The 17,340-nt window shown below is 41.0% G+C and overlaps 1 protein-coding gene across 1 annotated transcript in view; it reads left to right on the forward strand.

The window, feature by feature from the left end:
- The window catches only part of COG2 (component of oligomeric golgi complex 2), a gene marked incomplete at its 5' end in the record, with an annotated part of 124,154 nt that overhangs the window by 97,243 nt on the left and 9,571 nt on the right, over window positions 1-17,340 (forward strand). The window contains one exon of the mRNA XM_018573383.1: window positions 14,609-14,786. Coding sequence (XP_018428885.1) covers window positions 14,609-14,786 — 178 coding nt within the window. The remainder of the gene's footprint in view (window positions 1-14,608; window positions 14,787-17,340) is intronic.

Genomic DNA, 17,340 nt, shown 5'->3' on the forward strand with positions numbered 1-17,340 from the left:
ATAAAAATAAAATTACTTAAAATAAATGGAGATAAATTAATCTTAGATAAAAAAAAATAATACAGAAAGAAGTAATAGAGGAATAGATAGTGGGCTCACTCCAGTCAACACAGTTAAAGTAATCACCGAGGTTAAAATAGTAGATTTCAGAAGTGAATAAAATCAGAAACGAACAACCTACGCCAAAGCCAAACAAAAAAAGTAATGGGGAACAAGTAGGATATACACTTTTGTCCCATAAGACAGGAATTAAATGTAACCATCTAACCAACGCTAGAAGTCTAGCAAATAAATTAGAAGAGCTTGAAATTATGATACTCGAAGAGGACTTCGATATAGCGGGTATATCGGAAACCTGGCTATACGGCACACATGATTGGGCTACTAATATAGAGGGGTATAACCTGTTCAGGAGGGACAGATGTGGGAGAAGGGGGGGGGTTTGCATTTACGTTAAAAACTATCTAAATATACATATAAGGGACGATATCACGTCAAACAGTGGAGAAGATGTGGAGACCTTATGGCTAAAGCTAGATATGGCGGACCCTAGCCGTAAACCTATAGTGGGTATTTGCTATAAACCTCCAAATATAGGGGAGGAGGGGGAAGCAAATCTACACTGCCAAATAGGAATAGCTGGGAGGGAGGGCAATGAAGTCGTGATGGGCGACTTCAATTACCCAGACATCAATTGGGCTAATGGACCCCCAAATACTATGTAACTCTGGAACATGTGACTAGGACATACAACATCTCAGGAGAAGAAAATGCCTTTCCCTGAGATCCTGTGAAATTACAGATGAGATTTCTCAGAAATGCTGAGAAAGAAAGAGCTGATGTAACCTTCCCAGGATGCAATGCTTGGGTATGATTACATCCTTTATGCCAAAGTGGACCAGGAAGCAGAGAAAAAAGAAATTGTAGGTAAAATTAAAATATGTTTGTTTAGCTAATGAATGTAAGGTGATTTCAGCATGCAGCGCTGTATCCTGATGTGATTTTTAGTCAAAGGGGATAAAAGTTTACAGAAAACAGAAAAAACACATGCGCCTTTCTAGTATAGAAGACTTTATTAAGTGAAAAATGTTAACGTACAATAGAGGTACTAGCAAACGGTTAAAATTGGCTTCAGTTTTACCTTGGTTTCGTTATAAGGTTTTACTAATTAGTGCCTTCGTGGCTAAAGACTGTATTGCCTCCATGACCTCTACCATTGAGGATGATTTTAACAGGAGGGTGAACCTTTTTAAAGGAAAACTATGGGGTTAGGGCTTTTCCCCATAGTTCTCCTAAGGGTAACGGAGGACACAAACTAGCGTCCTCTCGTCACCCAAAGCTCAGTATACCGCTAGGTGGATCCACCCAGCTGCGTGAGTGACAGCTGACTCTGCCTATCTAGCCAGCTGTGCCCGCCTCCTCCCCCGCCCGGCGCTCCAGCGCTGGAGGATCGGACAGGGAAGGGGGGAATCCAGTACCTCCCCTGTCACGGCTCTCTGCCGGCACAGGTTCGAGAAGGCAGCGAGCGCCGGTATGTGTTTGCTCACTTCCCGATCTACCGAGCCGACTTGTGACAGTTTCATTGTCACAGGTCGGCTCAGATTATGAGGCTGAGTGAAAATCACTCGCCTCATAGCCTCATAGTTCTCCTTTAACAATTATATGCTGCAAGATAAGCTAAGATCAGACATTGTAATACCCAATACACATACAAGTCATAATGATGTTACTTCTAGAAACATGATTACACTTTTTGCCGTCTTAAAAATGCACTAGAAAAGGAGATGATGCACTGGTAGGACATGGAGACCCTCAAACATGATATGAGAGGTGACCTGATTCACGGGGGTCTATACATCACCAAGAAATGCAGTTTTCTAGATTATGATCTGTAAGAAAAGTGGGATAAATCTGCTCTTGTTCCAAAGAGTGGATGTCTCAAATTATTACACAGAGAAAGACTACTTGGTAGTGCTAAAAATAAAATATTCACATTGAACACACAAACCTCATAGTTCTAGCTGACCTGTGACAATGAGACTGTCACAGGTCGGCTCAGTAGATCGGGTGGTGAGCGAACACATACCGGGTTCACTCGCCTCTCGATCCTGTCACGGCTCTCTGCCGTGACAGGGGGAGGGGCTGGATTCCCCTCTCCCCGCTCCGATCTGCCAGCGCTGACTGGCGGAACGGACGGGGGAGGGGGCGGGTACAGCTGGCTCTGCCTCTAGATAGGCAGAGCCAGCTGTCACTCACGCAGCTGGGCGGATCCCGTCATCTACGTCGGGATCCGCTGCGGCGTCTCAGTATACCGCGAGCTGCAGCTCGCGGTATACTGAGCTTAGGGTAACGGGAGGACGCTAGTTTGTGTCCTCCCGTTACCCTAAGGAGAACTATGGGGAAAAACACTGACCCCATAGTTCTCCTTTAAAGACAATGAACTATCTGTTCTTTAAAAAGGTCTCCGTTTTTGCCCTGCCTCTGCCCCAATGAGTTCTCACTCTTTCTTGGTCTTCACAGATTCATTCGGAAGTTGACTCTACGCCACTTCACTCTTAAAAACACCCGCAAGTCCCAAGCTGCTAATGGAGAGACCCCCAAAGAGGAGGCCATTAAAAAAACAGCTTCAGATGAAATATAGCTATCATGGCCTTGGGCCATTTATGGGATTGGGTAGAATTCAAAATTGAAGCCTTCAAATCTCTTGATCCTGCGATCAGACACATAAATGTCAGACCATCTATTTTTTACCCTTATAACTCCAAAGGCAACTATATATCTACATTCTATCAGCTAGTACACAAAGATTTCAGGCAGCTATGCTCCAATTGGGGTATCAACCCCACCAATCTCTCCCAAGGGAGAAACAGGTAATTTCTTCCCTCAGAAGCAATACACACCTCATCGTCAAGCAGACCGATAAGGGAGGAGGGTCTGGTCATCCAGGATAGAAATGACTACCTTACTGACTCCTTCCCGACTCCTCTCAGATACTTCCACATACAAAAAACTACAGAGTGACCCTACCACGGCCTTTAAAAGGGATTTTGAGGATCTCATACAGCAAGCATTCTATACAGGCATCTGAATTCAAATTTTTGTCAGTATCTCAGCCATGCACACTGTATTTTTATCACATCCCAAAAATCCAACCTCCAATTATAGAAGTGATGGATAGCCTGACCAGCAATCTGGCCAGCTACATCGATGCCTTTCTGCAACCATTGGTATGGGAGCTGCCTTCCTATGTGAGGGCTTCGGGTCACATTTTGGAAGTTCTTGAACATTACACGTGGAGGGAGGGCTATATCTGGGCCTCATTGGATGTGTCCTCCCTCTACACCTCGATTGAACACAAATTCGAACTGAGGGCAGCACAACACTTTATGGCTGAATGTGGTTCCTTAAATTCCATACAAGCAGGTTTTATTCTAAAAGCAATAAAGTTTATATTGACACACAATTACTTCTCCTTCCTTAACGATATTTACATCCAGCTCAAAGGCACGGCTATGGGGACCAGGTTTGCACCTAGCTATGCTAATGTATTTGTGGCCTTGTGGGAACAATTATTCATTTGGTCCAACAATCCCTTTGGGGCAAACCTGGTACTCTATGGAAGGTATATTGACGATATAATCATTATGTGGGATGGCTCTACAGAAGAATTGCAGAACACTGCAAAAATAACCCATTCAAGTTAGACTTCACTTTTGTGGTAGATGAAACAACCTTGGTATTTTTAGACCTGGAGCTCAGAGTGGATGAAAGGGGTAAAATAATTTCAAAGACCCATTTTAAACCCACAGCAGGCAATTCATATCTACACGCAAAGAGCAATCGCCACCCCAGATGGATCAAAAATGAACCTGATGGTCAATACAGAAGATTAAGGAGAACCTGTACTCTGGACTCTGACTATCAAATTCAAGGAGAAATTCTTAAGAAGAAATTTCTAGATAAGGGCTATAATGTGAGCCTGATGGAAGAAGCCTTCTGGAAACAAAGTACATGTCCAGAAAAAAGCAAAAAATTAGGTGGAACCATTCAATACCAACTTTTGTACAGAATATAATCAAGGGTCCTTCAAAATCCGCAAGGTTCTAAAGAAGCACTGGGGAATCCTCCACGAGGATCCTGTCCTTACTAGCTCTATACCAAAAGCCCCCATAGTCATCTATATGTGACCTAAGGACCTATGGAGCTGTATAGCCACCAGCGGGATTAAAACTCCAAAGAATACTAATCGGGGCAAGGGCCTTTGTGGCCATACTGATATACACTATCTATTTTCTTCTAGCGTCTAAACCCATCTTATGTGATTATCTAAACTCCTACCAACTTCCAGTAAACCTACTCAATTAATTCTAATTACTCTCACTCACTACGTGCTGTGTACTTGTTTTGTATATATTTATTTCCTATCAAGTCTATTATTATGTGCATACCTCTATTTCTATTTACCTCCCCAATATGTCCTTTCAGCTTCCCCCCTTGTGTTTCCCCCCCTCCCTCTCCCCCTCTACCTCCTGTCCTGTTCTCTCACTCCTCCAATAGTCATTCAACCTCCTTATTACTTCACCACTCCTCCAGGTCCTATTCCACCTTAACAACTTAAATAGCCAATCCGAAGTCTTATCTATATCCTTGGTCATATATTCAATACCCCACCATACATTCTTTATTTCTTTTCCCTTCTATATAGATTTCCCCAGATCTTATGTAAACTCTCCTTTGTGTCTAGGTCCTTTGCACTTAACTCCTCCATATATTTTATTTCCTCCATTGTGCTTACCCAGTTCTCTATTGTAGGTGGGACCGTTGACTTCCACCCCCGTGATATGCATACCCTTGCTGCAACCATTACAAATCTTAAGATCTCACTTTTTATCTTTTTTTTAGAGATCCTGGAATTAATGACAATATGGCCATAAAGGGATCTTTTTCTAAACTTTGCATCTCTATGGCATTATATATTCCGAATACTGCTCCCCAGAAAAGCTGCAGTCTAGGATAGCTCCACCAGCTATGCAAATATGTACCCTCCTCCCTAATGCATCTCCAGCATCTATCTGTTAAATCTGGGTTTATATGTCTAATACCTTCTGGGCACCTATACCATCTAGATATAATTTTATAGTTCTTTTCTTGATGGAAGGAAGATGTAACAGATCCATGTGTCATGTTAAATATTCTTTCACATATATTTTATTTCCTCCATTGTGCTTACCCAGTTCTCTATTGTAGGTGGGACCGTTGACTTCCACCCCCGTGATATGCATACCCTTGCTGCAACCATTACAAATCTTAAGATCTCACTTTTTATCTTTTTTTTAGAGATCCTGGAATTAATGACAATATGGCCATAAAGGGATCTTTTTCTAAACTTTGCATCTCTATGGCATTATATATTCCGAATACTGCTCCCCAGAAAAGCTGCAGTCTAGGATAGCTCCACCAGCTATGCAAATATGTACCCTCCTCCCTAATGCATCTCCAGCATCTATCTGTTAAATCTGGGTTTATATGTCTAATACCTTCTGGGCACCTATACCATCTAGATATAATTTTATAGTTCTTTTCTTGATGGAAGGAAGATGTGACAGATCTATGTGTCATGTTAAATATTCTTTCCCACTCCCTGTCGGATAGCTCCCTCCTCAGTTCTTGCTCTCATCTTTTCATGTACTTGGTATGTCCTTTGTCTTCTTCTGCCCTTAATATGCCGTAGATTACAGACAAGGTATGGGTAACAGGTGTTTCTAATATGCATAATTTTTCAAATGTGGTTAATGTCCTATTTTAAGGTCTGATATGTCCTAAGGTGTCTGATGAAATCTGAAAGCCTCCAGCCATTGCTTCCCATTGGTTTGTCTTTCTGGTCGTAGATTTATTTGTAATTCTTCTTTATCTGATTCTAGTATTTGCCACATCTGTATATATGTAGTGTTTTCCATATTTAATGTGATTGCTAGCATTCCTGGTGGGAATTGTGGGTTGCCTAGGATGGGAGTCAAGGGTCCAGGCCTAGAAGAAAGGTTATAATTAGCAAATGTCTTGTCCCAGACTTGTAGCACCGCTTGTACTAGAAAAGGTAGTGTAGATGCCGGAGGTCTACAGTCCACTGATATCCAAGGGAGATTCCTCAGTGGCACTGGGGAAACATCTTCCAATTTTACTACCCCTTTGTCTTGACCCCTATGTATCCAGTCCAATATTCTGGATATTAAGATCGCTTTATGGTAAAGTGCAAAGTCTGGGATCCCCAGGCCTCCTCTGTGTTTTGATCTCATCAGGTCCTTTGCACTTATTCTAGGGGTTTTATTTGCCCAGACAAATTTCATTGCTACTGATTTTATTTTCTTAAAAAAGGCTACTGGTAAGAGAATGGGGATCGTCTGAAATCTATATAGTATTTTTGGGAGGATATCCATTTTTAAGATATTTACTCTCCCTATCCAAGACATTCTTAAACTATTCCATGAGTAGAATTGAGCAAAGATATTATCTATCCAATCTCTATAATAGCATACAGTGTGGTAAGTTCTCTCGGAATATTAACCCCCAGGTAAACTATGTATTTATCCTGTCATCTAAATGGGTAATTATTCTTTATACTAGTTATTACTCTATCCTTTTAATTATATATTTAAATAGGTTTATTTGAAAGTTACTCAAGTCCCCATAGTGCTTTAGTTCTTTAAGGATATTAGGTATTGATATTATTGGAGATGATATTAAGAGGAGTAGATCATCCGCATATAGTGCTATTTTATGTTGTTGTGTTAGAGTAGATATTCCTGAAATCGAGGGGTTTTTCCTAATAGTTGCCGCCAGTTGTTCCATTACTACAACATATAGCAAGGGTGAGAGAGGGCATCCCTGTCGGGTGCCATTTTTTATTGAGAAAAGATCAGATAGTTCCCCATTCACTCTGACCCTTGCATAATCCAACAGCTTCTGGTGTATCCAGACATAGTCTATTCGGCTATAGGAATTGTGTACCACAGAATAATAGGTGAAATCTTTTTTTCTTAGGATTCAATGTTCGCCAACCATCCACTAATCTCATATTATCCATTTTAGTTTTTTTAAAACACCTCCCGTTGTGTGTGGTTTCCCAGTAGTGTCTAATTGATTATCCAATATTAGATTCATGTCTCCCATTATCATACTTAAACCCACTCCAAATTTTTGAAATCTGGAAAGTGCCCTTATACAAAAACTGTTTTCCATGTCATCTATTTTGTGCAGTGAGGAATAACTGATAATTTGCTGTTGTGTCTCCACTCTGGAAGTACATATAGCCAATCTTTCCTCCAGACCTCTCACATTTTCCCCTATATTTGAGATATCAGTTTTTAAGTCCTTTTATTTCTTCTTTATATGTAATTTCCAATCGAGTAATATATCTTTCCATATCCTCTTTGTTGGGGAGGGATCTCAGGCACTCTCCTATGTCCTGTTGTCTTCCCCCCTCTTGTTCCTTCTCCTGTACTTGCATGTTTCCAGTTGAAACACTGACTGCACTCTGTTCTATCTCCTTTTGCACCTCTTCTCTCCCCCTATGTGGTGATCCAGCATGTATTTCAGCATGTGTATATAGTTCCTTCCTGCATTATACAATCATGCCCCTTACAGTTCTCTAACGGGAGATTTCAATACCCCCTGCTTAGCCCCCCCTTCTAGTGACAATCTTGGCCGAGTACCTGAGAAATAGGATCCAATCCTTGGCGTGGAACTCCTGTTCCTTGTTGTCATCTCTGGCGACGTCTGCTGTACTGCTGTCTGTAACTTTTTCAGGTGCTGTTGTTTTTTTTTTCTTTTCCTCCCATTTACCTTGTTGTATAGATCTAATAAAATATGGGGGAAGCCAGGGGTTTGTTCCACTGTTTCTCTGCTTTTGGCTCAGCAGTAAAAATCCGTGTGGAGCCACAGGGATATTGTGTTGAGGTGGAGGGGAGAGGAGGAGATAGAGTCCGGGGCTGAGGGAGAGTGCTAGGAGCGGCTGGGGGACATCTCGGGACTATGCAGGTGGCTCCGGCCGACAATAAGTGCTCAAATGCCGGGGAAGGTGCAGGAGGGGATGAGGGGATAGCACGGGCAAAGCGGCGTCTCTAGCCGTTGCTGTTCTGTAGCATGCCGGGCTTGTGGGCGGAGTCTAGGTCTGGCGTCCTACGTCATCGGCGCACTACGTCTCCCCCCCAGTTTTTTGTTTTAATGCCCATTCTTTTGGCACAGAAAGAAAGAGGGTTTTTTTTAGCTCCACATGAAAACTTTTTTCTATTAACCCCTTCATGACTGAGGCCTTTTTTTTTCATTTTTTGCACCCATGTTATATTCCACATTTTAGGCCTGACAATTACTTAAAACCCCCACACATTATATATTTTCTGAATGCCAAGACCCTATACAATATAATGGTATAATTTTTATGCTGCGCAATATTAGCTCAACTCCTTATTATACCCCCAAATTTAGTGATAAATGTAATTAAATGCCCCAAAACACAACAAAATACCAATTTTTTAAATTAAATATAAAAGATGAGGTTACAACGAGTAAAACGATACCAAACATGCCCAGTTTACAAATTGTGTGCATCCATAAAACGGCGAAAAACTGCAGTACCCCAAAAAGTCCACAGAAGACGCTTTAAAAGCCCCACTCCTCCCCAGCTCCCCGCGGACACCAAGGAGGCCGGGCCCGTAGGAGGGGCAACAGAGCCCGGGAAGCACGGCGGCGGGGGGCGGCCCCTTCTTCAGGACACAGAAGCGATCTGGCGACAGGTAAGGCGCCAGAATCGCTTCTGTTGTAAAGCTGACAGTCGGCTCTACAAGTTTAAACAGACTCCCGGCGGCAAAAGTCGCCGGGAGTCTGTTTAAACAGCCCCGATGCTGGCGACGTACACTGTACGTCGTCAGTCACGAAGGGGTTAAACAATTCATCAATTATGCATCACAATATGTTATCCTGTGCCCTTGCGGTAAGCTCTATGTCAGTGGAACTTCACGAACCTTGAGAGTGCGTTTTGGAGAACAGAAGAGGAACATTTTGACTAAGGTAGACAACCACTCATTACCAAAGCATTTCCTAGGAACACATGGGTCCAATCCTGAGGGACTCAAAGTCTTTGGCATAGAGCGGATTCCATCCATCAATGATGACGGAAATAGGTTCAAAAGACTTTGCCGTAGAGAGGCCTATTGGATCTACTCTCTAAACAGTCTGGTTCCTACAGGTCTCAATGAGGGGTTGGAACTAGCCACAGTACTCTAATCAGACAGAGGAACTGTCATCATACCTCAACTCATGTTCACATCTGGCAGCTTAGACAATTCCGGAGTATCACCTGGTCAACCCCCCTTTTCTATGTGAGAGGCTGTGTACTCCAGCCTTCCAATAGGGGTCCATCAGCCTCCTCATCACCCTGCTTCAGTGCCTTCAGTACAGATAACTGCCTTTCCATTCCACCATTCACATCCCTCTACACACGCTTCTGCCTAGCATTTTACAGCTCACTGGGGGCAAGTTACTCGATCTATTTGTTATTTTTATTTATATTATTTTTAAATCAATTATTTTTTTATTCATTAATTTTTATCATCCTTCATCCACTATGTATCCATCATAGTTTTTTTTTTACCTATCATAGATTATTACTCGCATTACGCACTTTTCATGTGTGGTTTTTACATTTTGGTGTTTTTTCATGCATACCGGTATATACATTTTATTTATGCACAGGTTGTCTTACAAATATTTTATATATATTTCCTTCTAAACAATAGGTAAATTTTTCTAGCACATTGACATTATGATCATCTGTGATGGATCGCCCCCCTTTCTAGTGCGATCCTTGCAGATCATTTTGAGATGGATCCGATGTATTTAATCATGTTAGCAGCCCCCTCCATCCTATTAGCTCGTACAATTTTTGTTTAGCCACTGACTGCTATTAGACTCGGCCATTTTCAACTATAGACGTGCCAGCTCCTCCCCGGTCCGGTTGTGATTGGTTGGGGGGAGGAGCTGGACGCCGCCCGCCCTGAACGTTCAGCTCCAATATTAGCCATCATAGTACACAGCCGGAGAGCGGTGTCCTGACGAAGGGGGTAACACCCCGGAAACGCGTTAACTATGCCTGTCATGTTAACAGAAGGAGGATTGCTTCTGTCGCAGGTCCTGATGTGACTGACATCTGAAGTTCATTCAGTGCAGATTCACCCCTGCACACTACAGGCTTTTTAACATCAGCTGTTTGTGAGTACCTCTCTTGCTGTTAACATTTTTCACTTAATAAAGTCTTCTACACCGTCACATCTCTTGCCTTGAAGAAGGGACCCTGCGTGGCCCCGAAACGTCGGCTCATGTTGGATTTCTGTGACATCATTGTCCATTAAAAGGACTCATTCATTTTAATTCGTGGAGTGCTGGTGACTTATTTTTTCAATTTTGTGTTTTGCACGGTGCCATCCGTCAAGTTACTGCGAGCACCATCTTTTGATTATTGGCCGGGACTGCTGAAAGGTGTGCGGAGGGCATTTCCATCAATTTCTACACTAGAGAGGCGCACTGTATTTTCTGTTTCCTGTATGCTAGACATCAGACACCCTGACTGTTTCAAGTGCTGCCCATTTGTGAGAAGTTTTTAAGTTTACACACCTTTGAAGGGTGAACTTTGGCGCCAGTGACTTTGTTAGAATATTGTGATTGGAATAATTTATTTGTTTGCTAAGAGAGGTATGCATAAACAAATGCCCGCAAACCTCAATGAACTGAAGCAACGTTGTAAAGAAGAGTGGGACAAACTTTCTCCCAACAATGTGAGACACTGATAAAGTCACACAGAAAACAGTTACTGTTTAAAATAGTTACTTTAAAAGTTATTGCTGCTAAAGGTGGTTCTACAAGCAACTGAATCATATGGTGTACTTAGTTTTTTACACATGGTTTCTCCATTTTGGCTTTGTTTTTGTAAAATGAAAAATGACAGTGTAATATGTCATGTGTTGTTGTTGTTCATTGATAACTTGAGAATATTGTTTGTTTACTATAACCACAATTATGAATTAATGGAGGTGAAGTAGATCACTCCCATTCATTCATAATTGAGGATATAGTTAACATACCATATTCTCAATTATGTACACACTCAGCGATCACTGATCACTGAGTGTGTGTACATTGCTTTTCTCTCTGACACGCTGTCACAGGAGGCTGATCGAGCGGTGTAGAGAGGAAAGCCCAGCATCCTGTGACAGCGCTGTCTCTGCCCCCACACCGCTCTGCCGGACTGTGATAGGCAGCTGAGCGGTGTGGGAGGAGAGACGCCGGCCGCTCACAGCGCTCTCGTCCTGCAGCGCTCGGCCGGCTGTCACTTTCTTTTCTCCCCGCTGGAACAGCGGATTTCTAAATGTCATGGCAGCTGTGGCAAATATGTTAATATCGTTTTATCATTCTTAATTCCTTTGTCTGAGAGGCTGATTTTTTATTATGCTTATTATGCTCACATCCGTCCATAGATGTCAGAGATCAGCTGCAGAGCTGACCTGTGCTTTACTGCATTGCATTTGTTTTTTACCTTTTGGTGCTGTAGGTCTGCTGGCACATGTGGTTCCACAAGTTTGTGCTCTGCTCTTGCTGCACTGACTTAGCAGCTATGGGTGTCGCCTGCCTCACCTGAAAATGTACCTCCCTTCCTGCTACTTCAGGAACACTTGTTCCTGAGCCCCTTCCGTGCAATTATTCCTAACCTGACTTCTCGTGTACTGATGTCTTGTGTACCAACTTGGCTACTTCTCCTAATTACATTTTTGTCTGCTGCCCGCCCTGACCTTGGCTCGTTATCTGGATCTCCTTTTGCTCCATCCATCCGTGCCTGCACTGTGTCTTCGGGTACTCTCCACACAAGCAGGGTGAACCTTGGGGTCAGCATGCAGCTAAGTCCAAACACTTGTGAGGGGGTCCCTGGAAGAACACCAGCCAGCCCTTAGATTCCATGCCCTGGGGGATCCCGTGTGACCTGCTCACCTGTGGGCTCACATCCCTAGTACTGTGACCAAAGATTGTCTGAGCTCAAAGCTCATTTGCGTCTGTCACCTTTTCTCATTTTTTACAGAGAAAAGGGAGTTCTGTATCCTTATCCTTACTGAGTTCTCAAAGTGGTGGTGTCTTTTTTAGCAATGAAGACAATGGGGGAATTCAATAAAGCATTTACAACACTTTCCCTTTAAAACAACTAGGGCTATCCCTCTATACATGGGGTAACGGTAGGTCCTACTGAATACAAGGCGGCATTATACGCTGATGACCTACGGACCAACTTGCCTGTATACCTGTATGTACCCTGAAAATGTGCTATGTATGTTATATATTTTTCCCCTGTTTAAAACCAATAAAACTTTATTTGACTAAAACAACTAGGGCTGCAACTAACAATTATTTTCATTTCATTTATTCATATTTTTTTGATCGGCTAAAAAAAAAAATGTAAATACCATCCTTAATTTAAAATAAAATACACAAATGTAGTGTTACAGGCATAAAGTTTACTTCAGAATAAATGAATGGCACCGCAACACACCACCTGCATTAGAATTTGTTAGGCCGAAAATTGCACTTTCCCACCTTTTTTTAACTTTTTTTTTTCTTTAATCATAATATATATTATATTAGACATTTTAATTAGTTTCATGGATTTAAAATCTGAATTAAAAAACTCGGAGCCAATATAATAAAATAACCAAACTTTTATATAAAACAACATAAAATTGGACAAAAAATCCAATATATATTTAAGGATCGGTAAATATCATTGATCCTATGTGTGCAGAGAAAACACCGGGAGTGATCATCTGATCACTCCGGTGTTTGTACATAACTGGGGACACATAGTACTATGTGTCCCCAGTTATGAATGAACAGGATGTGATTTACATCACTTCCTGTTCATTCATGTATTTTTGAATGGGGAGAAGTACTCACTACAGAGGCTCCTCCCCATTCAGAATCTGCTTGACAGTAAATATTTTACTATCAGCAGTTTCTGAATGAATGTGAAGCCTCTGTACTGAGTGCTTCCCATTCATTGAATGATGAGGCTGCAGAAAAAGAAATTGAGGACTCTGTGTCCTCTTTTTCTATTTCAAAAGGGAAATGTCAGTAAAAAAAATTAAATGTAAAATAAATAAAATTATTAAATAAATACATTTGTTAAAAAAATTAACCAACGATTATTTTCATAATTATATGCCTGATTCATTTTTTTGATCAGATTAAAAAAAACAAAAATTACCATCCTTAATGTAAAAATTTAAAATGAAATACACAAATGGAGTGTTACAGGCATAAAGTTTACTTCAGAATAAATGAATGGCACCGCAACACACCACCTGCAGCAGAATTTGTTAGGCCGAAAATTGTCCCCAGTTATGAATGAAGAGGATGTGATTTACATCACTTCCTGTTCATTCATGAATTTTTGAATGGGGAGAAATCTTTTAAAAAAACATTAATTTAAACTGTGGCAGCGCATAGCAAAGCTTTGTGACGCATTGCCGTGCGTTGATACCTTGTGTTGCAATTAAATATATGCCTGTATCATTTTATCACAACACAAACACCAACACAGCGCAAAAACTATTTTTAACCTAAGTCGCTTATTTACAGTTTTGCCTTCCTTCATTTTTTTACCTTTTTGCAAAAAGGCGCAATTTAAAATGTCAAAATATTTGTTATTAACTCAATACAGTTTTATCTTTTAGATTTCGTCAGAAAATATTTTTTTTGTGCACTGATACTGAATTTAGTGGTGCTTTATCAATTGAATTGTGTATTTTTATCAGTTTAATGTTAATTTGAGAAACATCTGCGCAATTATCACAGGGCCTACAAATTTAGTAGCCCCATCTTTTTATTCTACCGGCCTGCGCTTTCAGAAAATATATGGTTTGGGGGGTCTTTTACAAACGCTAGCAGCGCAGCAGTTGAAAATCAAATCAATGGGAAAAATGGCATGGCCAGCTGAGGTGCAAAATGTTCCAGAGGGCTTGGCAGCGAAAGGGTTAAAGGCTTAAGACTCTTATATATGAAGTGACTGCTTTCGGACATCCCCAGAGGTCTACTGTGGCCTCATGAATGTTTTGAGCAAAAAGTATTATTTGTACTCACCTGTAGTTCACTGGGGGACACACATCTTGCCAAATGTTGTTTTTTTTCTATTGTTTTTAGGTTTGTGTTCAGAACTAGTGTTTTCTAGCAGACTGTTGTTTTGTCGATGGTTACCTTCTTTGCACTGCTGGCTATTCTTGCTCACTGTACAGAGGGGTACAGCTCACAGGAAGGAGTTATCCCTTTACAATTTAGCTTAGTGGTCAGGCTTCTAGAGACAGGCATATACCCAGAGGTCTGCTGTATCCTCCAATGAGAAAAGGATTTTACAGTGGATAAATAAAATCCCCTTATTACACAACGTAGTTGTTCAAATTTGTGTTTGTTTTTCCACGTTATCAAAATAACTTTCAATTGTTTAAGCTTTATACGTGGTTTTAGACTGCTTTATACTGTTCTTTTATATATTTGTTTTTGTTTTTATCATTTTTCCTAGGTACTATGAAACTGTATCTGATGTTCTAAGTTCGGTAAAAAAAATGGAAGATAGCCTTAAGAGGCTCAAACAAGCACGTAAAACTGCATTCTCCAGTAACAGCAACAATGGAGGAGTTAGTGATGACAACAAAATAAGACTTCAGCTAGCTCTTGATGTTGAATATTTTGCAAATCAGGTATGGTAGAGACGTTTTATGGTTTTCAACTCAATTAATTGGAATTATAGTCACGCATTGATTTAAACAGCCTAATTTACATGAAGGTCAGTCATTTATGGGGCACATTTCAAAGCACAGCTGTGTGCTTTAAAATCTGCTTTCCAGAATGTGAAGGAAGGAAAGCCGCATTCATTCTAATGAATGGTAGAAAAAAGTGACAAGGAAACAGGAAACTTGTTACTTGACAGGTCATGTGATATGGGTCTCTTCATATCTCCGAATTTTTTGTTGCAGCTGACATAGTCCTTAAGGACCAGTGACGCTGACAGTGATCGGAACCTAATGCAGAATTCTGAGAACTGATTTCTGCATCAGTTTTGCTCTGCTGCTAAATGACAAGAGGCAGTGGGTGGGTGCCATAGCCAGCCTGCTATTAGCTATGACATCCACCCACTGCCTGTTGTCAATCAGCAGCAGAGCAGGCCTGAAAGGGAACTCTGAGTTAATGGGGCCTGATGGGGAAACTCAGTCACATGAGACAACTAAGCTTAAGCAAGAAGGGATATTGGCTGACACCATTATCCAAATATGGCCATATTTGGGTAATGTCAACCATCATCCCCAGTCCATTTGTTTACATTTAGCTGTCGCCTGGGGAATCTCCTAGCCGGCAGTTGAATGGGGCCGGTGATACATAATTGGTCGCTTGGATGACGGTAGCCTGGTATCCTAGCAACCAATGAACGAGAAGCTGTCAGATTCATAATCCCAGTACATGCATCCCCCATTCTGAGCACCGGCAATTTTCTGTATGCCAGATCAGAGTTGGTCCTAATTACCGCCAGTTTTCCAATCTATAAACTGGTGACAATGCTTTTTTAATCTGTCACGGCCATAGTGTTTCTTAGCGAGGCGGTATTAAGAACTACCTGAATCTGTCGCAAGTGTCAGTAAAGCTACCAAAACTGGTGAGTGGGCTTTTTTTTTATTTGATGCAGGACCTTTTAAAAGTCCATAACTCCAAAAGGTGGTAAAGTTTTACTGAATTCCCTTATCTCTTAAACCAAGGAATGCAGCTCATCCTACTTACTGAGAAACACTGCATTCACACAAAAAGAGAAACAAAACTACTAATAGTAATTTGAAAAGGAAATTATGCCCCATGGAAACTTACATTTTCAACTTATTTGAAGAGGCAAATATTAGATTTTCATCCAAACAATACCTACAGAAAAAGGTGACATACGTAAACAAATGACACATAAAATTGGCATAGTGTATTCATTCTCATAATCTAATTTAATGAAAATGTAGATTTGTCACAAGAAAAAAAGTACACTTTTACCACCGTTTCTTATCCATGAAATTAGAATCAAATGTTGCAGATTAGGTGCCAGTATTTAGAACCTCCTTGGGTTACACCGATCTTATTTAAACCTCAAATATATAGGGTCTGGTGTTCTGCTGTTCACATGTGTGGTATTATTATGCCAAGATCAAAGTAGCTCTCGGACCCTTAGAAAAAAAGGTTGTGGATGCCTATGAGTCTGGCAAGGAATTTAAAAAGATTGAAAAAATAAAATCATTCAACTGTAAGGAAAATAATCTGCAAGTGGTGTGGCTGAATCAGTTTTTTCGAAAGTTCATCAGTGACACAGAGTGCTCTCTGAGGTCCATCCCCCTCTGACATGTTTCACACAGTCCTGGGCTTAGTCATAGACACTCTTCAGCTTGGAACAGAGTGCGGCCGGATTCTTCCTTTACTATATTATACCTGTTTGGTTAGAGAAAGGGCACACTCCTGCCAGTGAGCACCCGGCTGTCTTTCCCCTGCTAAAGCCATGGAGGAGTGGTGCTTTATTCTTATACCTTGTTAGAAGTGGTGTGGATTTTAAATGGCTGCTAATTTGTCCAGGACTGGCCAGCTCAGCAAATTCAAGTCTCCGGAAAACCCAACTTATTGCGGGATCTACAGGACACTGGCCAAGAAAAAGCCTTTGCTGTCCAAAAAAGAACATTAAAGCAAGAATAAATTTTACATAGTTACATAGTATTTGGGGTTGAATAAAGACATACGTCCATCAAGTCCAACCCATATAGGTCCACGCATCATCTCATTCTTAGGGATACTGGTATCCCTGGATAGTACGGTCCCTCAAGAAATTGTCCAAAAGTTGCTTGAACAAATCTACACTCTTGGCGGACCTTAACCGCTCTTACTGTAAAGAACCCTCTTCGCCCATTGTGCTGGAATTTTTTCTCCACCAACTTTAGGTGGTGGCCTCTAGTCTTTGTAATGGAGTTAATCTCAAACAAGTTTGTTGCCAATGCTGCTGTCACCATTGAACATCTTGTACATGAAAATCATATCCCCCCTTAATCTCCTTAATTCCAGCGTAAACATGTTTAAACTTTTTACTGTTAATATATTGGTAGAATTTTTTATTTTTTTTTTTACTATCTGTGGCGATATGTTTTTCACATTCTATTTTAGCTTCCCGAATTACTAATTTGCATTTTTTGTTACATTCCTTGTAGTTAAGGAACGCCAATGCCGTCCCTTCCATCTTAT

This window comes from Nanorana parkeri, unplaced genomic scaffold, assembly GCF_000935625.1.
Source record: "Nanorana parkeri isolate BGI_ZX_2015 unplaced genomic scaffold, ASM93562v1 scaffold2356, whole genome shotgun sequence".
Taxonomy (NCBI): domain Eukaryota; kingdom Metazoa; phylum Chordata; class Amphibia; order Anura; family Dicroglossidae; genus Nanorana; species Nanorana parkeri.